Source organism: Cydia pomonella, chromosome 2, assembly GCF_033807575.1.
Source record: "Cydia pomonella isolate Wapato2018A chromosome 2, ilCydPomo1, whole genome shotgun sequence".
Lineage (NCBI taxonomy): Eukaryota > Metazoa > Arthropoda > Insecta > Lepidoptera > Tortricidae > Cydia > Cydia pomonella.
In genome coordinates, this window is record NC_084704.1 from 1,050,741 (window position 1) to 1,077,520 (window position 26,780).

The window sequence follows — 26,780 nt, forward strand, 5'->3', positions numbered from 1 at the left end:
AGATACACTGGTTCACCAGATCACTGTGCTACGCGATAGAAATAACCTCAGCTCGGCACGTCGCGCAAGCATCCCGACACAGGAATTTAATAATTACGAAACAGCACGCTGGGGGTTGCAGTGGCTAATTTACTCGGAGTTTTTAACTGGCGCCGATAGATGGCGCGCAATATTATGCCCCTCGCATCAAAAGACGGTCCCTATGACTATTCTATTTTATATGAAGTAACGGTCACGTAATTTGTAGAATTTCTATGAAAGTTACCAATCGGGATTTTTTTTTATACCGCGTTGGTGGCAAACAAGCATACGGCCCGCCGATGGTAAGCAGTCACCGTAGCCTATGGACGCCTGCAACTCCAGAGGTGCTACATGCGTTTACAAGTCATAAAAATACCGTACAAACATATTTAACCGATTATTTTTATAAGCCTAACCAAAAAAAAGCTGAAGAAGCTATCATGGGGGTCCCATTATTCGACGCAAGAAGTACAGTTACCATTCTCGCCTCGCTTTTGATTCTGGTGTCAGATGATTTGATAGAATCATTTAATAATTACAGTACAGTGCTGTAAGTGCAGTACGCTGGGGGCTGCAGAGACTAATTTACTTCGAGCTATTAACTGGTGGCAATAGATGGCGTGCTATATTAGATACCAAGTTACCATTCGCTTCTCGCTTTTGATTTTGGAGTGAAATTAGTTGATAGAATAATTTAATAATTACGACGCAGCACGCTGGCAGTTCCAGCGGCTAATTTACTCGGGCTACAGACCATAAAATAACTTTGAAACCGGTTCTATCTTTGTTCAAGATTATTTACAAACCAAATAACAAATACTTCCTTGAAACCGTACGATATAAACTTTATAACTTCGTTGATTCATTTATTTTATTTTTTTGCTTACAGCAAGCCGTGATAGTGAAGGCGACTCGCGCAACTACCGCTCTGCCGAAGAACAAGCGCGCGATTTGGCTCGCTCGATCCGACGAGAAGTGGCCAAGTTGGAGAGCAAGTGGAATTCGCTCGTGGATCGCAGCGACGCTTGGGGACGGTGTTTGGACGACGCTGTACAGGTAATTAATTTAGTTATATTATATTTAAGTCATACACATGATTAGGTATAGAGCAATTGGGTTCACATTCCTTCTATGGACATGTTCGAACTTAGGTTTTTTTTATACCACGACGGTGGAAAACAACCATACGGCCCGCCTGATGGTAAGCAGTCACCGTAGCCTATGGACGCCTACAACACCAGAGGTGTTACATGCGCGTTGCCGACCCTTTAGGTGATGTAATACCAAATTTTCTGGTTGAAACCTTATCTATATAAAGGTGTATACATTTTCTATTAACAATAGTTTGTCTATAGAAGTGACATGCTGTAAAATCAGTGCGGTAGTTCTAATAAAAAAAGGGAAAATCAACGTTTTAACTTATCAGGAGCACAAATCAGAGAAGAACGGAATGGCGGTTACTCCACCGACAAGAGCCAGGCTCTTAAGAATTATGATGATGATGATTATTAATAATGACAGACATTATACAACGAAATTGTAATTAACTGTCTACAAGGGTTCGTGCTAGATTCTGCATTAAATAACTCGGTCACGAAAACTCACATTGTCTTTGTTTATTCGTGCTATAAAACTAACCAAATACATCATTTACTTTTGACCAACATATCTTGCGGAATTACATTAAAATTTAAAAGACCTAATAAAAGTGCGGAGTGCGAGGGTGCGGAGTGTTAGGGTCGGCAACGCGCATGCAACTCCTCTGGAGTTGCAGGTGTACATTAGGCTACGGAGACTGCTTGCCATCAGGTGGGCCGTAAGCTTGTTTGCCACCGACGTAATACAAAAAAAGTTGCACGTTGATAGTGTTGCTAAAACAGTAATATCATTTTTATTAAGTCACAAAGTCGGCTAAACGAAGCATAAGCGCATATTGAGAAAAGCGCCATCTCTGCGCATTGAAATGAACTATCACAGCTTGATCGATAAAAGCTTGGAGCGTCCGCTCACTAGAACAGTAAAGTGATTAATGCTGTGGCTACACAGATGGCGCCACTAGTTATTATTACTAGTTGTATAGTTTGGTGGGATTTTTTTAACACAAACTTATTGTACTTTTCTTTCATTGCTTTGAATTAGCATTTTTTTTGTCTAAATAATATATTCTCTAGTCTATATCTAGGATAAAACCATTTATTTTTCAATACAAACGTGCTCTGCTAACATATACGTATCCGAAAATATACAGGATGACTTCTGCCTAACGCACCGAAACGGGGACAAATGAACGCGACCGCAAAACAATTTATTATAATAACCTCCCTGTAGAAATGTTTACAATACGTGACCTTTCTATTACATTAGAATTTAGACCTTATTTCTATGTAGCATAGAGTCCCTTTCTGTTTGTGGGCCGAAAGTCATTGGAGAAACGTCATAGTAAAATCAACTTAATGTTAATAACTGTAAGGTAGTTTTTTGAGAGGAGGTGTTAAAACATGTGTTTTGTATGCACGGTGTACCGCACTGTTTGCGAATCCATTAATGCGTGAAAACCGTAAATTTGCTAATTAAAATAAATAATGGCAGCAATGTACTGAAATATTGTGTTTTCAAGACAGTGTGCGTTGTTTTAAATACGTACCTAATTGGCTACTTGACTGTTTTTTGGAAATAATGTCAAACGATCTTGATTTTCCTGAGGATCAAATGTCTATACAGGACTCATGGCATTTAAGCAACACAAAGGTCAGAAATGAGAGTTAAAGTCTGACGCTCGCACTCGACGATTGAAACGCCTCTAACAAAATGATAAGGTGATGTGACGTCACATCATATAAGTCTGTCCTAAATGTATGGAAGATGAAGGAAATTGCCATTTTGACCCTGAAATATTGCGTTTATGTGTATAGTTGTTGTACAATTTATTTTTCAATAAAATGTAAGGAATCGAATGGTACCATTTTTTTTTCTATTTTTGAAAGACAAAAAAAAAATTTTTTTGGGACTTCGGAGTCAAGAACCCAATTGTTTAAACCGAGCTGATCGTACATTTTTAGTCATCGAGTCTATTCAAGCAAACGAGATTGTGTTGTTTTATATCATCGTTCATTGACTATCGGCCCAATTCAATTAATTTCGAACTATCGCCTGCGGTATTTCCGGACCGATACGAACTTCTAACCTTCAAGAAAAGAGTGTTATCCCATCTTAAAGGCCGGCAACGCAATTACAACCACTCTGGTGTTGCAGGTGTCCATGGGCGGCGGTAATCGCTTACCATCAGGTAATCCGTCTGCTCGTTTGCCTCCTCTACCATTAAAAAAAAGCATTGTTCAAATCGGGCCATATAAGAAAATTGTTTTTACACCAGAATTATGAGTTTCGGCCGAAATGCGATTTATTCAAAAACAGCTATTTAGTAGTATTTACTCGACTCGAATATCTTAATAATAATAAAATAATAAATAAATATTATGGGACATTATTACACAAATTGACTAAGTCCCACAGTAAGCTCAATAAGGCTTGTGTTGAGGGTACTTAGACAACGATATATATAATATATAAATATTTATAAATACTTAAATACATAGAAAACACCCATGACTCAGGAACAAATATCCATGCTCATCACACGAATAAATGCCCTTACCAGGATTTGAACCCGGGACCATCAGCTTCGTAGGCAGGGTCACTATCCACTAGGCCAAACCGGTCGTCAAAAATCGTATCTTAAAAGGGAAGCTTTTCGAATCTAGCGAAATAACGGTTATTTTTCTATGAAATCCCGTTTCGGGAGAATACGTTTTCAACTAAGTAGCTACATCTTAACAAATCAACACAACATTTTGATGTTGATCGCTTCAGCATAATATATTCTAGGTTTATCCTCCTAAGACTATAGGACTAAATATTTGTACACCTATATGGTAGATCACAGAGTACTATATCATTTCACTGTCATCTGTATTATAACCTGTGTTTCACAAATAAAATATTACTTACTTACTTACTTACTTACTAAGGCCCAGCCATACAAACGAAAAATCCAATATTTGACACTGGAATTTCAACCTATAATGCAGGGAATAGAGTTGATTTTGCTCCGTTTGAAAATTGAACGAAACAAAGTAAATGAAACTCTGTTCCAATTGATAATGATTTAAATCTCTTTGAACTGAATAAGTACTATAGGTAGGATCTTGGGCCTTAGGGGGTTAGAGGTGTCGCTTTTTTGAAAAAAAAAATAGTTTTTTTGTTTTGCAAATTTTGAAAAAAAGGAAAACCTATAAACCTAGTTTTTCATTGTGTTAATAACATACTAACAAATCATAGAGAATAGAAAATATTTAGAAGTAGTAAAAACGCTTTTTTTTGTATCACGTGGTATTAGGATAATCCTTTTCAGGGAAGAGGTCGAATTACAAATCATTCTGTATCATATAAGTAAATGTATCATGTAAAAAAAAGTACAATGTAAAATGTATGGACGCAGATTTGTTTTGCAATTCATTAGGCCTCTTTAAAAGAACCGTATATTCTTTTCTAAAATAACGGTTAAAAGTTGCAGCAACCAGTACCCCTAGTGTAAATAAATTCGATTTCGAAACGTGACGTACGCGTTTGCGTTTAGTCTCATTTTGTATGTGATTTAGAAAGAGCGCGCCAAGCGGGACGTTTTGGAAACTCAAAATCCTATACAAAATGAGACTTAACGCAAACGCGTTCGTCACGTTATGATGTCGATTAAATTTACACTAGGGGTACTGATAATAGGTACCTGTGATTTAAGTATTTTCTCAGTTCTCTACATATATACATATTTTTTTATATACATTTACGCTTTTGTTATGTACGCTATAAGTTTACACTATTATTATTTTTTCAATTGTACATAGAAATTAAAAATTAGGAAACTATAGGTCTATAACGAAATCAATATATAGCTATTAGCTAAGTTGCTCATATGTTTATTTTAAGACTGTTTGTTTCTCAATAAAAAATAAAATAAAAAATAAATACGAACGTGTGATGTCAAAGTGTGATCGAATTGAAATCAATTTGTTAATTCAAATCAGACGTGTAGGTATTTACTTCATCATAAATAAAAATAAAAATAAATAATAAAAAATAAATAATTTATTTATTTACTTACTTCATCATGAAGCTTTTTGAACCGAATCTTTTTTATACAACATCTCTCATAGACACGTCGTGCAATACACATGCATTTTATTCACACAGTGCATGGCATATAGCAGGATGAGTAGGATCACAACGTCATCCTTCCAAAAAGTCCTAAAAACATATCGAACACGCGGCGCTTACGTCCTTTACTTCTTAACAACATCGGCCATAACATCACAACATTTTTTTTTTTTTTTTTATTGTATTTATTGTATTGGGCAAAGGGTTCCAGTCTCAGCGTGTGCCGGGCCGACATGCCCGGCGCTGGTTTTCAGACCGGTCCCAGACTAAGGACGGTCGGACATAATACATCGAAATATATAATACTAATACTTTTGTGCTCATGAAAGAAAAAGATTGAAAGAAAAAAACATGGTAAATTTTACAACAATAGACTTAACACTGATTAAACTTTCACGGTTTTACACATTATTAAGTCCCGTTTCTATGAGCTATCAATAAACTTAGTCACTCTTAGTAACAATACTTGCTCGTACAACATCCGTAAAAAACGTCTTATAAGCTTTGAAAACTCACGGCGCTTACGACTTTTCATTCCTAGCAGGAACGTCACAGTCAAATCAAAACGTAATATAAGCTTTGAAAATGTATGGCGCTTATGACCTTTGCTTTCGAGTAAGGAATACTTGTAATGTATGCGAGCTCACGTGCCCTTCGTTTGCTCTATTAATATGGCTTGACGTTTTTCGCTTTTTGCTGTCTTATCGTGGAGGGTTGGGCATAATTATGTTGTAGTTATGTGTGTGTGAAAGCTTGTGTGAGGTGTGAGATATGAGAACAGGAATTTAAGGTGAACATTGCTGATTCAGACCGCAAAGGCACAAGTTGGAACCCGGCGACGTGTCGCAGCGACACCACTAAATGAAACGACATGAAATAATTCGAAATCAATGACACGGATCCAGCGACGCGTCGCCGAGTGACGTGTCGCCCGACTGCAGGGGGCCTAGCGCGAATATCGAAATTAGCAAATTGCGGGAATCTTTCTCTTTTACTCTCACTAAGACGTAATTAGAGTGACAGAGAAAAATGCCCGCAATTGACGAACTTCGATTTTCGCGGTTATAGCCCTGATCCCGCGTAGCTAACATTCCAATCGCGAACATAGCTCCATAGCGAACGAAACGCAACTGTCATTGTCGCACTAATATGGAAGAGTGATAAGAAATCAGAAATCATTGCATTCATTCGTGATAGAGAGAGATGACTACGCTACGCTACGGAGCGTTAACGATTGCCATGCTGGCTACGCGGGCAGTATTGCCTCTCTTACTTAGAACCAACTGCATATGACGCTTCCGTTCTGCAGCCGGGATCGAAATTATAACATAGCGACACGTGGCCTGGTTGCAACTCGCACCTTAAAGGTATAACACTGAATTTGTTTAAAGAAAATTTAAGATATAATCAAGCAATAAAATAAAATGTAAGTCTTTTCATAGTGTGTACCTTTAGATTTCTTAATTAACACTGTTTTTGGTCTAAAACCTTTCTATCTTTGTGTGTAGGTACTTAGTTTTTATTTAAATTATCTATATTTGTAAAAAAAGACAGCCAGCGATGCACTCGAAATAGTATTTTTTTGATAAATTCGAATAATACAACACACATTACATACTTTTTAACCGACTTCAAGATTTCAAAAGGAGGAGGTTATCAATTCGGTTGGTATTTTTTTTTTAATAAATTAATAATATAGGGACATTCTTACACAAATTGACTAAGTCCCACGGTAAGCCGAGAAGGCTTGTGTTGTGGGTACTCAGACAACGATATATACTCAGGAACAAATATCTGTGCTCATCTGCACAAATACATGCCCTTAATGGGATTCGAACCTAGAACCATCGGCTTCATAGGCAGGGTCACCACCCATTAGCCCAGACCGGTCGTCAAAAATAATAATATATTTTTTTAATGTATATGTATAATCATTTTTCTTTAACTATCATAATACACCGTGGGCCAATTTAACCCGACAGATTTTAACCACGCATTCCTAAGGTCATAAGGAGCAAAAAATGTTATATGAGTTTTGGCCAAATTTTGCCGAAAAAAAATTTTTCTTAATGCGTTTTCTGCACACGACACGTTATTTATTTTTACACCTTGGTGAAAAAAAAACATTACAACGAATAAGTAAAGTTTTTTTTTTATTTACAGACGAAAATTGCGAGTTTACATTAAAACTTAAGTAAATATTTGTCAGTAGGTATGTCTAAACCAAGTCACACAGTGGCAGAATCACAGCTAAAAAGGCGTTTTTGACTAACTTATACAAGAAACAAATTTTCACAGAAATTGTCATTATCTCTAAAACAAGACCGATTTCAGAAAACATTGTATGACATTTTAGTCTCTAAATGCGGTCAAGAATACACCTCTGAAATCTGTCGGGTTTAATTGGCCCACGGTGTATAAATTCATATGGATTAGTTTAATATAATTAATATTGTAATTTCATATTATGAAATAAATCAATCTAAATCTTAATGTATTATAACATTTATGGCACATGATGATATTGCTAATGTGTAATAAGAGTACAGTCGACGCCAGATTCGTCAGCTCAGCTGCCGATTGCATCGATAACAATGCGCCGTTCGTTATCTCGCTCGTTATGCGACCACTCGCGACGAGTGCGATAGGGATGCGACATTCCTCTATAATTATCGATATTAGTGGAAATATATCGTTCTATATAGCTTCTGTTCCTAAATAATATTAGTAACCCCCAAGTCTTATCTCTGATACAACAATGTAATGAAATAAATTGTTGCCTGAATTAAAAAATCTGAAAGTTCGTATTATACACCGTGCTGGAATAACCCGACAAATTTTAAACCGCATTTAGAGACTAAAATGTCATACAAAGTTTTCTGAAGTCGGTATTTTTTTTAGAGATAACGACAATTCATGTGAAAATTTGTTTCTGTAATATAATAACTCAGAGAAAAACCCTTCTTTTGCAGCGACGCTGCCACTATGTGACTTGCCTATTTCTAGACATGCCTGCTGACAGACATTAAAGTTTAAAAAGAAACTCGCAAATGTATCTGTAAATGAAAAAAAAAACTTTATTTATTCGTTGTAAGGTATTTTTGCCAAGATATAAAAATATATAACTTCTCATGTGAATAAAAAACACACGCACACACAAAAAAAAACTTTAATTTTTTTCCGAATTTTACCAAAAGTCATAAAACATTTTTTGCTCCTTATGTCCTCTGGAATGGATGGTTTAAATCTGTCAGGTCACTCGAGCCCACGTTATGTATATTATTTTACTGTACGATACATCATTTGATATTTAGCAGTTACTTTTTTAAGGAAAACATCGTGAGTAAACCGATCTAATTACAATTGGGACTTAGTTTTTCTTTCTGAGTCCTTACTCAGCATTGAAAGCAACTGGCATTTAACTTCCCTAGGTTAAATGCCAGTTGCTTTCGTTAAAACTAGTGCCTACGCGAATACTTGCATACAATATTATGCATGGCGCATTTTTATTGCACCTGATATACGATCGAAATATCGACTTATGTAATATCGATATCGATAAGTAATAATGTATCGATAAACACACTTCCCTATCAAATATTCGTAGTGGTTAGATCGGTGCTCGTTAGGTCGCAATCCGTTTTGGTTTTTACCGGATTTTACCGGTTTTTACCGGTTTTTATATGCTTTTGCTAAAATAGGTCGGTAGGGCATTGGGTTTTGCTGATGTCAATGTGTTTTGTGATATTAAATATTAACGTCAAATAATACTCTCTGTCCGATTCAAACTTTAAGATACGTCAAAAAATTGCTAAAGATACGATATGGATATGTCAGTATCAAAAGTGACGTTTTTGTTTAAAGAAATTTTTTTTTGAAGAGAGGTGAAGTCACACAAACCCGCCGTCAAAAACCAAAAGTCGCTCCCATACAATCGAATGGAATCGAAATTACGCTTTCGGTTTATAAGGAGTTCTTCAAAAAAGGAGTGTAGGTCTGTACCTACACCGTTGCTTGTAGCCTATGGTATCAAGCGGTCGGCAATGTAACACCCCTGGATTTACAGGCGTTCATAAGCAACGGCGACCGCTTACCGTGAGGTGCGCCGTATGCCTGTTTTCCACAACGTAATATTTAAAAATGTATGTCCGAATATAACTCATCTGTGGGTCGCATTTCTCAACCGATTCTCTTGAAATTTTGTGAGTAGTTTCGGATAGTTAGATAAAAATATTCTGTAGTTTTATTTTTGGGTAAATGTTCTAAATGGTGAAAATTTATTACATTAAAATCATATTCATTTGTAAATTTTGTCTTATATATGGTCAAGTAGGTACATGATACCCTCCTAGGGTGTACAATTTAGGATTTTAAATGATAATTAATAATTTACAATTATTTCTACAAAATAATTAAATATCAAAACAAGTATTAAAAAAATTAAATAATTCATGCAGAATAGTTATTTACGACACAAGTACGAAAAATAGGAAATTCGTAAGGGAGTGTTTTAAATCGACACGAGTTGCTAATTACCTATTCGCACGTGTATCGTACAACGTTTTACAGTACATATGACCCTTAAAATTTTCGAAATAGTTACATAATGTGCTAATTTACGCACTAGTGCGGTAAAGTAGCACCATATGTACTGTAATAGTACATTACGATACAAGTGCGAAAAATAGGAAATTCGAAAGGAGTGGCGATAAATTAAAACACGACCGAAAAGAGTGTTTTAAATCGACGCGAGTTGCGAATTACCTATTCGCACATGTATCGTACAACGTTTTACAGTACATATGTCCCTTTAAATGCACAGTAACGTAATATGCTAATTTTCGCACTAGAGCGTTAAAGTAGGACCATATGTACTGTAAAAGATATTTACAAAATCATTGGTAATCATTAATCAGAGTTATACTAAAAATATCATAAAAAACATAAACAATCATTAGCTATACAAATGACTCAATGGAGTAAGTATATTATGTTTTAGTCCTATGAAGCTTATCGTGAGGCATACAACTCACAAAGCCAGTATCAATAGTCTATGCTACACATAGGTGCATTTAAACATGTCCATGCATTGCGGCCTGACATTGCCAGAATGGACTCGGGTGGATCGGCGAACTATTTTAATTACAATGGCGAGACTGTGAGATGTTACCGCAGATGAAATGGGTTGACATTCTTACTGGGCTATGGTAGATTTATTGTTCGGTCGGCTTCTGTTTCCGTCCTATTGAATTAATCAGTAATTTAGCTTTGAAGACGTACTTTACACTCAATCGATTAAGTCTTCAGTGCTAGACTGAAAAAATATAATATGATCTATACACAACACACAGACACCAAATGCGTGTGGTGAGCATGGATATTTGTTCCTGAATCATGTATGTATTTATAAATATTTATATATTATATATATCGTTGTCTAAGTGCCCTCAACACAAGCCTTATTGAGCTTACTGTGGGACTTAGTCAATTTGTGTAATAATGTCCTATAATATTTATTTATTTATTATTTATTTATCTATCGAGAACACATTAGAGTGATATTCAATTAATACACTTGTTTTACATAAATACTTATGTAAAAACATTGTTTAAAACATACAATATCCCTCCAGAGTTAACCCCACCCCTCTAACTAACTAGGACATAAGTCACATAGGGGTATCAATTTGAATACACGACGCACTAATTGGAATCGTGATGCACGCTGCACACGCTCACGATTAACATATCAATAAAGGTACATCTGGTTCCCGGGCAATTTTTATTTTGATGAATTTTTTTAAGTTACATTTGGATAAAATTTGGCTGAGTTGAAGTGCTCTTAATTCTGGGCAGAATGAATACGATATTGAATTTTTTCCAAAAAAAATTTTTTTTTTCCTTTACTCACGAAAGTATACGATTTCGTAACTCATTATATTGTACAGTCGCCATCAGATATATCGGAGCGGCCAAGGTGTTGATAAATATCTGAACACGCATTCTAACGCCTTGACAATAGATGTGTGTTCAGATATTTTTGAGCACCTTGGCTGATCCGATATATCTGATGTCAACTGTACAGAATAGGAAGCTATCTATCCCACTACCTAACTTTATCGATATCTGACAAAAAATACACAATAAAATAAAAACGGCCCGCCGTCTCACGAGTGTGCTCACACGCATGGTTACCTAGATCATTGCCGAAACATTTCGCAACCAATATTTCGCATACTTAATATCTTATTACCGAATTATCATATTACATCTCAATACAATAATTCGTATGATTTCTCAACTCAACGGATATCAACTGTGTTTGGACGTAAATTTATTCTAAAAATTTTGCTTAAGAAAAAATGCAGGAAGATGATGTTATAGGATGGTCATTTTTGTCGTAAAATGTCTAAGTGTAATAGTGTTATTTTAATACAAAACACAAAAAAGTGTAACCTCTATACAGCGACACTCAAGGAACGTTTTTTGTACGTTACCTATACACCGTGTTTTTTTTGATTTGTGTTAATTTCGAGGGTGCAGCTTTTTAGTAACTTTCTCAAAGACACCGATATTCTAATTAACTCCATTTCGGAGATAATCAATCATTAATTTTTTATATTATAAGGCCCTTACGAGCGTGTACACTTGCCTTAGGGCCTGTTTACTTATTGATTAGTGTTAAGTGCGAGTTCATACATTTGCTACTAAATGTACGTACTATCTCGGACGATCGATGTTAGAAATGACATTGACATGTCACAGTTTTCAATTGTTTGGTTGAGTTAAATGTCCGTGTTACAACAACGCTATATGCAACATTTAGTTACTTTTTATAAAAATTAAAATAGTATTTTTTTCAAAATTAACTATGCTGTCGAGGTGTAAATAGGTTTTTATATTATTTATATTTTTTATACAAACATATTGTCTATGTCCATTTGACGTCTTCTATGTATAATTCTTTTATTTTATAGTTGTCATTAAAATCTAGACTGAAAAGCTTGGTTGTTTCGTTCTGCTCTCCTAAGCTATCCTAAAGTATATATATTAATGTCCACAATTCCCGGACATATGCCATTTAGTTTCCTTAAACGTACTTACCGAAACCCCGGAGTTAACGGAATTCAATAAAAACACGGTGTATACAGATAAATCATTACTAAAGTAAACCAACTATAGCCAATACATTTTGACGTTATATGGAGTGACGTTATGGAATTTACACTGCATTTTAATTCACTACGTACAATGAAAGAAATAGTCGGTTCTGGCGCCATTTTTTGCATTACAAAGTACATAGTAAATGCAGTGCGATATAACTCTTAAATGCCCTTTATGCCTTAAGCTCTTTAATCAGGCCAACGAACATAATACATATTACAAAACTATAACACACATACAAATCATTTCCTTGCTATTGAGCAGCAGTTATGCGTGCATGCGCACAGCCCCCATTGTATTGACATCCATACCAATTTCAACCCCAATACATACTCATAAAGTTTTAAATTGCAATGAATAATGTTAAGTCCAAGTTTGTGTATCAAATACGAGAAAATCTATTGCAATTTCGACTCTAATACCCTTTTCCTAAGGATCAAAATAAGGGATATGAGATTTTGTCTCCAAGGACTAATACGTTCTAATTTAAACCCTAAACTGTCTGTCACAGAGTTCAAAATAGAAGTTGTGGAAGTGGATATAAGACGTTTCGACTTTAACAAGAGGTATGCGTACACGCATGAAGATATGCGATTAAGAGGACAAAGGCGATAGGTGTTGACAGGATGAGATTGCGAAATGATGGGGCTTTAGAAATGACTTGTGTTATATTTGTCACTTTACGACGTCTTTGATAGGGTTTTAATGCCTTTGGGTTACGAAGGTTACGAAGCACGAGAGGTAATAGTTATTTGTGTCCCTAGGGAGGAAAAGTAGAACATTACCCCATCCTGGCTACGGTAGCGGGCCGATACGACTCACCTGTTGTGCGACATTTCGAGGGTATCATGACCGCTACCAGATGATTGTTTGTTATTGTTGCTGTACTTTTCGCTTTTCTTTTTGTCTTTTTGTATTTGTTCTACTAACACTTAGTTTTAAACCTTAAATGTTACTAACCATTATGGACCATTGTTGTCTTTTGAAATAAATAAATAAAATGAAATTACGTGCCGCGTGTAAAAGTGGCAAACACGCGGGTTGGAACACAATAACACCAATTTTGAAAAAATGTACAAGTCCCAGCTCTTAATTTTAGAGAAAAGTTTTTCCAATAAAAAATGCTTGTTTTGACGTGATCTACACATTACAATCATTTAAAAATAGTGTTATAATGACACCACTCTCGATGAAAATTTTACAAGTCCCAAAATCGCCCCCCCTTTGGACGACGACGAGCGAAATGGAAAATTATTGATTTACATTAGTTAGATGTCATTCTGATATCAGTGTTTGTTCGAATTGACCTGTAAGTCTTCTTAAACTATATCAACAATCCACGAATATATAGCCTCCGTCACACTGGCTGGTCCCAATCCACGTATATACCTATGTCCGTTATAGTGGCTGGTCCCAAACAAAGCTCGCTGCCATCAATTATGGCCGACAGACCGATTCTGAATTTTAGCACACATTGATATTCAACCCTACACCCTAACTACCCCTTCCAAGCTTTCACTTACACACAACAGTGTACGCTTTAAAGTCATTTCACTTTTAAGTTTTACAAGCCTACGCCTTATTTGTATCTACCCCCTGTCTCAATTAGTTTGAACCTACTATATGATAATACAATTTATCCATAATCTTTACGATTAATTTTTATCTTTAAAATTGACTACGCACTTGGTCAACCAGCATCCAGATTAAAATAATAAATATTATAGGACATTATTACACAAATCGACTAAGTCCCACAGTAAGCTCAATAAGGCTTGTGTTGAGGGTACTTAGACAACGATATATATAATATATAAATACTTAAATACATAGAAAACATCCATGACTCAGGAACAAATATCCATGCTCATCAGACGAATACATGCCCTTACCAGGATTTGAATCCGGGACCATCAGCTTCGTAGGCAGGGTCGCTACCCACTAGGCCAAACCGGTCGCCAAAAGACCAAGCAATGAATGAATGAATGAATTAGTGCAAGATTTCCTGCACTAATTCAGTATTAGATCGCGACCGCATATTTATTTATTTTATGAGTTGGATTTTAGTTTGGGTGGGGATAGAATGATATTTTTTTCATGGAGAGCCTATTAACGACCGGCAGGGCCGGTTTTAGGGGAGGGCAACCGGGGTTACTGCCCCGGGCCTCCACAAAAGAGGGGCCCCCCACAATAGAGAATTCGGTAAATTTACCATTTTATTTGGGAAAAATTTGGGGCCAGGGGCCTCCACTCCTTAATTGCCCGAGGCCTCCAGACCTCTAAATCCGGCATTGACGACCGGTACTCATACAAATTAAAAATATCTATAAAAAATGTGTTCAAAAGATGTACTGGGTCCATAGGTATTGGGTTGCATACAAGTTTAAATCATATCTTTGATACGCATAACAACTTGTCATAATTAATATTACGCATACATACGAAAAGTCATATTATATTGTGTCATACATTTTTAGTCATAATATTTAATGACATACATAACAGTTGTCATATATTTTTTTTGTGCATACCTAACTAACCTAACCTAAAATTTTATGCGAATTAAATTAATGACTAAAAATTATGACAACTCATTTATGACAAAAACCCAGTTATGCTCAGGAATAATTATAACTAAAGATTTTTATTACTTACAATTGTATGCATAAAGTGTTATGACAATTAAAAATATGACAAAAGTTGTTATGCGACCAGAGAGAGGGAGTCCCGGATGATCTTTACCTATGTATTAGATCGTGGTGCGTTTGTGAGTAGATCGCAATTTTATTCATATTAAGTTTACAGCACATCGCTTACCATGCATTAGTGCATAAACTAGTAGAATTCCGCCTTATCATCGTCAGTGAGCAAGCGGCCTAACTTGCACAATGCAAGCAAATTGACCTTCCGACGGGGACATTGTCAAACGCCGCGCCATTCGTTTGCCGCTCTTTGAGGAAAGTGGTGCGGACATGGAGACGAGTGGAGTGATTAGCGATTTATGTTCGAATGAAAGTTGTTGGCCCGATAGATGTATTGTTCTTTGAGGAACGCGGCACGATCTTATTGTGGTCTTGGTCGTAACAAATGAAACAGAATAAGCTCGAATACGTAATTGTCGAAATTCTTCTTTAGAGATGGTTGCAGACATGCAGGTTCACGTGATTTAATAAATCTAAACCGTTAAAAAATATCATATCACACTACATATGATACGACCATATATTATTATTTCTGTGGATGCACATCAGATCTGTTTTGAGAACACGTATGTACAATGGTAACAAATAATTTATGACAAAACTATTATACTATAGTATAGGTAAGTTCAGTCAGCATCACAAATAACGTATTAGATTATGCGTCAAAAGTACAGTTTCTTTTTACAATGTTTTACCATTATTATTACCGTAACTGTAGTGAATTGTGCGTCATTCATTTTGATTTATTTGAGTTTTAACGAATAATTTTAGTTTACCTAAAAATATAAATTAATTATGTATGTATGAAATCTAGATTAGGAATATTCTGTATTTTGCTAAGCCCTATCCGGGTCCTAGTAGATATGTATTATACCTAGCATTAAGTTGCATTTTTCTACTGTAATCTACTTTGGTTGCAAATAAATATTGAAATTGAAATTGAAATATCTACCATTCTCTCATAGTAAAAAAAAGAGATATGTAAAGCAATTAAATGATTGCAGATACTTCTGAACGCTAACTGTCGGGATATATTTCTATTTTGAAAAGTATTCGGGGGCACGTTTGGTTTGGACTTTCAGAGTATGAGATTCTTGGTTTGCTGTGTTATTTTATAGGCTTCTTTTGGTACTGTCCGCTCAGACACGGACTTCGTTGAACTAGTTATCAAATCGTAAGTCGCGCGAGATAACAAGATTTCCGCACCAGCTATGCGCATCAGCAACCCCGGCATATTCGCGCAAGTGACAGATATACGACAATGATGGCGCCGCATTCCTACATAAGTATATTGTATCTCCAAGTAATGTTACTTATCTGTTCCTGTGGACTACTAATGTCAAAAAGAAGTACCCACTTAGGGCGGCATGTATTGCAACCCTATGAGGTACAGAACATTACGGCCCAAAGAATCTGGAATTTCCTGGATTCAACGGGCAATAGTAATGAACTTAAAAGGGCTGTCACAATAGATCACTGCCTGGTCGACGTGGCACACACAAATCCCAATAATAATAAATAAAATGTTACTCAACAACCTGAGCGGAAACATTCCGCCTCCGCTCCCGCTCCCACTATGCGCACGCCCAACCCCCGCATATTCGCGCAAGTGACAGATATACGACAGCGACGGCGCCGGCGCATTTCTACACAACGACCATACAAAACTATAGTACAATCCATTTGAAGCTTTGTTAAGAGATGTTAGTTTCATTATATGTTAGTTCACTCGGTTACGGCGACGCCGTGACATCACCTTATACAAATAAAAAAGACGTAGAAAATATCAGGGAATGATTTCGGTAAGGGTCTAACGGTATGGTAGCGGTATATATTGATGATACCGATACATTATACCGGTTAGGCCGCGCGGCTCCGATATAAAGGTATCGCTACCGTTTTAAAATAACTACCGGTATTTTTTCCGGTATACACCTTAACCGTTATTATAGCCAAACAGATAGTATTAAATAAAATCAAAAGGCGGCTTGGCAATGACGCCTAAGCTGGTAGGGTACCTTTATGAAAGCGGTTAAGGTACCCGAAAAAATAACGGTACCGTTATTTATCGGTAGCGAAATAAATTTATTCGGCTACCTAAATGGTTTGGATTAAACCGGTATAACGTCATACCGTTATATAAAGGTTAATTTTTCGGTTATGCAGTCCTTGGATAATATTATACGAAAATAAATGATAACATGTCTATTTTCGTGATCTACCATATACATTTTAAGATTTTGGTTGAAATCTGCCCTTACATCTATCTTAATGTGTATGATACGATTAGTGTCAAAAATATGTGTTAATGTCTGCCTATTTCTTTTCTTTCAGGTAAGATTAAAATAACACAACAACAAATGTGCAAAGTAAACCGTAGGTAAGTAAAGACATAGACTACATGCTTCACATAAAACTATACATCATCATCATCATAAAAATTGACGTTTATTTCGATTCCGCTGTGATCCCACTAAGATTTATCTTCGATATTTCTAACGTCAAAGTGACATTGGTTTCCCGAATCGAGCTGCTTCTGTCAATTATACAACATACAAACGATATCTAAATGAGAAATTATCTAAACCAGAACTTATCGTTACCGTTATCTTTATCGTATCGCATTCTTCGAATCGAGCCGTCACTCTTATTTGCCCAGCCTGTACTTGTCAGCATAACGGCTACAGTACAGTTGGCTAAACAAACTCCAGCAGTGGCAGCATGGTTCCATTTTTATCGCTTGTCATTATGCCCGTCACTTTCGCACTTACATACTTGTTAGAACGTGACAGGCATAGTGACAAATGATAAAGAGCCGACCATCTTAGCTCTACAGTAGGGTTAAGATGGTCGGCTCTTTATCTTTTGTCACCACGCCTGTCACGTTCTAACAAGTAGGTAAGTGTGAAAGTGACGGGCATAGTGACAAGAGATAAAAATCCAACCATACTGCCACCGCAGTACCCGTTACCCCGCTAAAGTAGAATGCTCATATTTTAGGCACTAATCAATGCACTAGTGCAAATCGAATTAATTGCCTCGCATCGACGCTGATTAGTTAAATATCTCTATTGATTTGAGAGAGCTTAATGACCTGGAGAAATACCTAATTAAAATGCTTGCAGTTCTTAGATAGGGATATTTCTTAACAGCCGTGGTGTTGCAGGTGTCCATGGGCGGCGGTAATCGCTTACCATCAGGCGATCCGTCTGCTTGTCTACCTCCTATATCATATAAAAAGAAATAAAATATATTTCGGTAGGTCCATAATTAAGCAGCCTAGTTAATTTTAGGGTTGTCCCAAAATAAACATTTCTTATCATATCATATATGTAAGTAGATCATACATTTTAACAGAAACACACTTAAGGGACTCCCCGCGGTTTTTATCGATTTTTGACAAGTCTTGAATCGTGACTTCGACATTTGCACTACAGATATATAAGGCAGTGTCTTACCTGAACGAATAACTCGCGAACGCGAAGCGGTGCGGCGCGGCGCGGGTGAATTCAATCCTTTGTTACCTATGGAAGTGTCCTACGTGGGCGATCTCCGAATGCCGTTGGGCCGCCGCGCCGCGCCGCGTCGCATTCGCGAGTCATCGCCCACGTAAGCCGCGCTGTAACACTATCGATTCTTCAATCTTTTATCTCTATTTTGGTCTACCGGATTTTGAAAGAAATTAATTCTTATTACTTTGATTTTTTTAAACATTGACTAAAGAAACACTTTTTTCATTACTCGATTTCAGTGAAAGATGTTACATGTACGAAATCTATATATTTGGGTTCGTCTTTGACGTCTCCAAAAACTTGTCAGATATTTTAATTTCAAACTAATTAACACAAAAGTTATGGCCAGATAACCAGTTCGTTGGCCAGAAATTGTTTAACTTCGATATTAAATATCTCAAAGATAATGAACTTTGGCGTAAATATGGGATACTATATTGCTTAAAGCCGTTTCTATCACTATGATAAGCTACAAAAAACATTAGAAAACTAAGGGATTCAGATCGAAGGTCATTGGCGCGAGGGAGCCCCTAGACTATTTAAGGTGAACCTTATCTTCTTAGCAATAAATAAATATTACGGGATAATCTTCCACAAATCAACTTAGTCCCACCGCAAGCTCAATAATGCTCGTGCATATTCGAACCCGAGACTTCGTAGGCAGGATCACTACCCACTAGGCTAGAAGGCTTTTAAAAAAGGTCATTGGACTTTAGTAATTGTCAATTTAATAACTTTTTGAACGATGATGCCTCTGTAAGTACATTCATTATTCTTAATTAAAATAAATAATGCTTTCCACCAAACAAATAATCGTGGCCAGAAATTAAATCCTTATTTCCTAGGAACAGCCTAGCTTTTTACAAATACCTACATAAACATATTCAAACCTATCCAAATCTTTCAATTCATAAACTCCACCTAGTGGTACTAATCTGAAGTAATCAGTCATAATTCGTTCGCATTAATATGTTAACTGGCACAGTGGTGCAATAGGCTGGCAGCCGACCAAAATGGAAATTGCACTTTTTCTTACTGATCTATGATTGGCGACAGCTAGCAATACGGAACGTCATTGAGGCCAATTCAAACCCATATTTTGCCATCAAAACGATGTCATTTTGTAATCGGAGAAAAAGTTTCAGGCGAAAATGTTAAGTAGGTACGGTAAAATTATACCTAGTTCAGTGTACAACATATTGTTATAAAACGGGAAGGCAATTTCGTAATATCACACAGAATATTATAATGAAACTGCTTTTTTACATGCAAACTATTAAAAGAAGTATATAAATTACCAAATTCCTCAGTGCTTGACGATTATGTCGCTATATTATTAAAGTTTTAAGTTAATTGTTATAAGTCACATTTACGACTCAAATTAATCCGTTCTATCATTGAATACGTATTGAAAGCAATATAAGAAAACTTAATAAGGTAGAAGTACTAAAGCTCGAGGCTGCACTAATACTCGACATGGTCACTTTATGTCAAAGTGACAAGGATTAAGTTCGAATACAGAAAAATCTTCGTTGTTCAAATTTAACCTATATTTCCATGAAATGTACAACGGGGAGTGCTCCGAGGAATTGTTCGGATTAATCCCTGCCGCTTCTTTTCGCCATCGCCCTACGCGACAACATTTCCATCCTCATCACTTAGATGGTTGGCAGTCTTCAACTGTGCGTTTGTCCAGGAACTTTCTGCCTCGCACAGCTAAACTGTGGAATGAAATGAACTGTCGCCTGCGGTATTTCCGGACCGATACGACCTTCAAACCTTCAAGAAAAGAGCGTACTCCCATCTCAAAGGCCGGCAACGCACTTACAACCCCTCTGGTGTTGCAGGTGTCCATGGGCGGCGGTAATCGCTTACCATCAGGTGATCCGTCTGCTCGTTTGCCTCCTCTACCATAAAAAAAAAAAAGTGCCCGTGTCGGTGACTAGTGCAGCGTCGAGCACTAGTACTTCTACCTTATTAATTTTAAACTTTTTAATAAATAATTTCACAAATTAATAAAATAATCGAAAAAAATGACATCATTCAGATATCACTCTAATGTCAGTGTACATTCGAATTGTCTATAAGTAAAAGTTATTTTTGTAACTGATCTCGTAATTAGCTCTGAGAAAATAGTTAAATACTGTTATTAACATTTATGTATTCGTTTTTTGCATTTCGTTAAAAACGTTACAATAGATAGTCAATGTGAAATGATTTATCTATTAACTTGTTGACAAATTTCTGCTCTTTTATTTTGTTTTAATTAAATTTAGATTGCACTGAGAAATATACTTTAAAAAACCTACTTATTACAATATGTATTTATCAAATTATATAAGTTGATGTAAAACAATTATTACAAAACGAGTATTACTGTTTTAATTTAACTGAAATATTTTAATTGTAGTGTTAATACAACTTACTTTTAATACGGTTAAAATAATGTAGTACATACCCACTGGGCACTTTTCTAATTATTATTACAAAGATTTTCCACGAATTTCTAGATTCATATGTTTCTTCAACCTAGCGTTGTCCCGGCCAAGCGCCAGGGTCCGCTTTCCTACTTAATCTTCTCCACGGTCTTCGACATCCTCAGGTGTGAGATTATTCTCTTCGATGTCCGCTATATCTAGGTGTTATGTTAATTATATATGTTAAACTTCCACTTGTTGGTATTCATCTTATTTTTCATTAAACTTCGTTCCACCAGGCATAAAAACTGTCCTAGAAAGACGTTCCTTAAGAATTTAAATAAAACCATCCAAGTAGAAGCAAATAAAAAATAATACCTTTATTTTTTCTTAATATTTCAGCAGCAACGTGAAAAACCCAGCGTGGCCACTATATATTTAGTGCGGAGTAAGTGCCACTCAAAACAGTGTCTTAATTAACCAGAAACGAGGATCTGCAGTGGCCCGGTAGAGGGCGTGATGGCGAGAGGCAGCGGAAGCGATTTGGTTTATAAGCGGTTGAAATCTGAGTGCTGAGGTTGAAAATAAAAATTGACTTATGTAGGTTTGTGAGAGCGGATTACTCCAGTCAACTTAAAGCTGTTTAACATTCTAACTTGTTATCACTTTAGTCGTAAATAATGGACGAAATCTGTTTTATCGATGTCGATGGTATAAAATTATTAACAAAAAAAAATGTGTTTATATTACATTAAACTAGATAGAAACCAGTAAGTACTTATTGTTATACGAGAAAAACGATGAAGCTTTAAGGTCAGAACATTATTATTATTTAAACGAAAAACGTCCACTAACTATTGAACTATTAAATTTTAACTAAGCTTTAAAGCTCTTTTTTAGCTCAGAGTCAAATAGCTATTAGGAATTTTGACGAATGGGAATTTGGGAATATAATAAACTAACTTCAGTGAATTCGTGTGGAAGTATGAAAACTACCTTATGTCCTTCCTCGGGCATCAAACTATCTCAATAGGTACCCAATTTCATCGAAATCGGTTCAGCGCGGTTTGAATCCGTATGTTTGACAAGCAAGGCTCAGAAAAAACGGCCGTCATTTTGAAAACGTAGACCTGTTCCGTACAACAGAGACTTCCTTACACCAAATGTCGACGACTATGATTAAATATGTCCCAATGACGTCCGTAGACTGTGAACGAACATTTTCCACTTATAAATGGGTTCTAAATTATGGTAAAATTTTCAAGATGACGGACGTTTTTCCGAGTCTTAATGAAAAGCTAGATATATTTAGATATGTCTCTTATAAATCGGTTTCCGCTGTCTTTATCTCTAAGCCCTCACCACACCCAGGTTTGCATTAAGCCCGCTGTTCATAAATTCATAATTAAATAGCGAACTAGGGCCCGACTCGTTACGGCTCAAATTCTATTTAATCCGACCATTCACTGCCACTTTTTATTAAAAAAGTTATTTTTTATTTGCCCACTTGAGACCGACGCTTCTTTTTTGAAGACAATTCAATGCAATTCAGTTTCTTTGTGGGGATGGGGATATAAATATAACTTTACTCATTTATGCAATTAGACGATAATATTTTTTTTTAATTAAATATATTAATAACCGGCCAAGAGCATGTCGGGCCAAGCTCAGTGTAGGGTTCCGTAGTTACTCTTCCGTCACAATAAGCTAAACTGGAGGCTAAAGTATAGTAAATTGTTAACCAAGGGATGAAACGGTACCTTTCACCCGAGTTAAACAAATAGGCAAATTTGCATAATCAGTACCTAATTAAAGTAAGTCTTTTTACTATGAAGGGAAAACTTTTTGCGATAACTCAAAAACAGCTGAACTGATCATGTTCGCTATAGTTTTCATTTAATGTCTTTTTTAAGCTCTACTTCCAAGATTTTTTTCATATTTTTTGGACCTATAGTTCAAAAGTTAGAGGGGAGGACACAGTTTTTTTTTCTTTCGGAGTAATTATCTCCGAATATATTCACTTTATCAACAAATGTTTGTTGAAGACCCCTATTAGTTTTGAAAGACCTTTCCAACGATAACCCACACTCTAGGGTTGAAGCGAAAAAAAAATTTCACCCCCACTTTACGTGTAGGGGAGGTACCCTAAAAAAAATTATTTTTTTAGATTTTATTGTACGACTTTGTCGCCTTTATTGATTTATATATCCATGCCAAATTTCAGCTTTCTAGCATTAACGAACACGGAGCAAAGCCTCGGACAGACAGACAGACAGACAGACATACAGACAGACAGACAGACAGACGGACATGGCGAAACTATAAGGGTTCCTAGTTGACTACGGAACCCTAAAAATGGTCACTCAGGGAGGTATCCATCATCATTTTGCCTTTGTACACATACTCTACTAGGTAACCAGATTGTTAGAGTAGAAGGAGCGAAGCTCTTCCTTCCTGTCTGTGTCTGTGTCTGAAGTGTATCTACCCCACTTACCAGACAATCAATTGAATAATAAGGAAAGGTAATAAACACATCATGAGCAAATTTATGAACAAACAAGCAGTAACTTTACGTGCGAAAACACAAAAACAACTTTCACACCAGCACGCGAGCTTACGCAAAGCATTTAAAAGCGCTAATTAACTCCATTCTTAAACTAATTTAAAACAGCCGTATATCCATACAATACCAATGTAACTTACGGTCTTTTTACGATCTGTTTTAAACGTTATTTACAGAGACTTTAAATTTTCGAAACGGCCGTATATCTATACAATATCCTTGTAAATTACAGTCTTTATCCTTGTTACATTTTAAGTCCTGTTTTTAAATTTACTGGGCGCTTTAAATTTTCGCAACTCCGGTAACAATATCCATTTTAATGAAGTGTTCGGAAACTAAGGAAGCTGGTAGTTAATTAAGTTAAGTTAAGTTAAAGCGTTCTGAAAGTTAAGTTGGGATAACAATCGGGTCCTTGTGAGTTGAAGTAAATCATGTTACAGTTTGGTGCCGTCATATTTTGCACTTGTCGCGATCGTTTTATGGGCCATATTAAATTTTTGTTGTTTTTATTTTTGTTGCACACTCTTTGCAGCATCAGACTTATTTTTGTTGCACACTCTGCAGCATCAGGCTTATTTTTGTTGCACACTCTGCAGCATCAGGCTTATTTTTGGTGCACACTCTTTTTAGCATAAGGTTTATTTTTATTGCACACTCTTTGCAGCATCAGGATTATTTTTATTGCACACTCTTTGCAGAATCAGGTTTATTTTTCTTATTTGTCTATTATAAACTCAAATTCAAAATTGACTTGAAAAGAAATTGTCATTCTGATTACTTCGGGTTACAGTTGTATATTGATTGGTTGTGTCGTTGATGTGTATTTACGTTTAATTGTAAATATTTATTAAAATAATATCGAAGGCATATTCCTCCCTTTTATTCATTACAGTCCACTGTTCCATACATCTTTTTTAATTTTATTTGTCATATTTTGATAAAAATTGGTAGGTTTGAAAAGCTCCTTATTCTGGTCGAAATAAACAGGAAATCCAAATTTGAGACAAAGATGTAGGTATGAACATTCTCATTGAGTTACGGAAAATACTATACATATCACGTACAATACGCATATTAAATTATCTTTATTGTACTTCAACTTCAACTGCACACATTGTACAATTAAAAATATCAATATAATATAGTACTTCATTTCACCCACAATTATGCTTCTTATTGAAATAAACATACATCTTAAAATTCCATAAACATCAGAACATGCCCTATGGTTCTCAAGGATATATTATCCGGACAAAGGACTGCATGTTTTAATTCACGGTTATGATTTTCATAGGTCCCGGTGGCTCGGTGCCAGCCGACTGGGCATTGTCTAAGATGTTTATGGGCCCAAGAAATTGGCTTGCCGAAGCACTTATTTCCCGTTTTCAGTGTGAACACACATTTAAGGAAGATGTGTTTTTATTTTAATTTAAAATAAAGCTAAGCTGAATGATTGTAAAAAGATAAAAAATTCTGTAATGGTTCACGGTACTTATTATAATTAAAAGCAGGAATCAAAACCGGTTTTTTGCAAAAACTTCGAAATAACCATGTATTTCGGTTTATTTTATACTCCAAATGTAAAAGTCAGTTGTGTTCTTAGATAACGACTTACAAAAAAATACCATTTTCGCGTCCAATTTCCATACAAAACATACCGGTTTCCGATGTATGTATGTACCAGGGGGTACATACATTTTTATAGTAAAATTAATAAGTATGTATAAACTTAAACATCTTTAAACCGGTCGGTACAAAAGCAATAAATACTTGAAACCCAAAATTTTATTGTCCATTGCAAACCCACCATAAAGATACCATATTTACTCCATCTAAAAATACTTTGACTACTGCAAGAATGCAAAAAAAAAGGCCAATTTCCAGTGGCCATTTAGTTTTTGACGTGGACAATTTTTTTTTTCAACCCTATGTTAAACCGTAATTGAAGCATAAACCATTCATCAATGTTAGGTACCGCACCGAAAACAAATTCTGTCACTTTTTCAATCTCGTATCTCACTATACGGTTCAGTTTCAAAAAGAACTTTAATATAAAGGACACAAGGTTACATTTTGTAGTATCAAACTAGAGAGGTATATGAGTTTTAGAAAATACTCAAAATACGTTCGCAAAATTGTAAAAACAATACAAAAATCCAATAATTGAGTAGTAGTGGACGGTTGGCGGCCATTGCTATTGCGTTTATTCAGGGGTTTCATATCGAATTTGGGAATGTTTGGGTATAGGCGGTTTATTTCTGACCGGACATTGCGTTTGATAAACCGCTGTGTCGTAGTTTGAGTCAATCTCCATAGCGAAGATTGTAATATAGAAATTGCGTTGGTATTTTTTGGTGCAAATTCGTAAGTTCTTAAGTTTGCAATAATGTATTGTACCCCTACAGCCTGCTTGCTAGGGCACAATGTTTTAAATAAAGGAATAAAGGCAAAATGTTTAAATTTACTGCATATTCAAACTCGAACTAGACGAGCTCGACGCTCTACCAACTAAGCTACTGAGACTTACCTTTTTTTTTAATACTACGTCGGTGGCAAACAAGCATACGGCCCGCCTGATGGTAAGCAGTCTCCGGAGCCTATGTATGCCCGCAACTCCAGAGGAGTCACATGCGCGTTGCCGACCCCAAACCCGACGCCCCCTCGTTGAGCTCTGGCAACCTTACCTACCTATCCTACCTCCCTCCTATCGGAAAAGTAATGTTAGTTTTTTCTCATAAAAAACCGTTAAATTAACACGGGCGTACGCATTGCGTAACTAACAAACGTCTTACAAACGCTCCATTTTAAATGCTCATTAATAACTCAATCAGATCACAATGCTGCATTCAGTGCTCTATTAGCGCCATGCCCGGGAACCGAACCCGGGCCCCTAGGGACGCATTGTGCTATTTAGCAACATCCTGTACACGCCTAGACTGTCATCCCGACACAAAAAATCGTAAGTCACTGTTAACGGCAAGCCTATACTGCTTTTAAGCGTAGCACGAGAGACGACCATCAAAAACTAAAAAGTCGTAAGTTAAACTAACTAGTATTGATATACGTCTTTTACGTTTAGCAACAAGGTTGTTGAACTCGGCGTATAATCCCGCACGAGTATGCAAATGTGATCTGAAATGCTGCATCGATTATGATGCGGTTTTCACCTGTGATTAATTCCGGCGCCTGG

The 26,780-nt window shown here is 36.2% G+C and overlaps 1 protein-coding gene across 1 annotated transcript in view; it reads left to right on the forward strand.

The window, feature by feature from the left end:
* The window catches only part of LOC133515617 (uncharacterized), a 1,004,237-nt gene that overhangs the window by 896,379 nt on the left and 81,078 nt on the right, over positions 1–26,780 (forward strand). Inside the window, 1 exon segment of the mRNA XM_061848189.1 lies at positions 911–1,077. Within this exon segment, the coding sequence (XP_061704173.1) occupies positions 911–1,077 (167 nt within the window).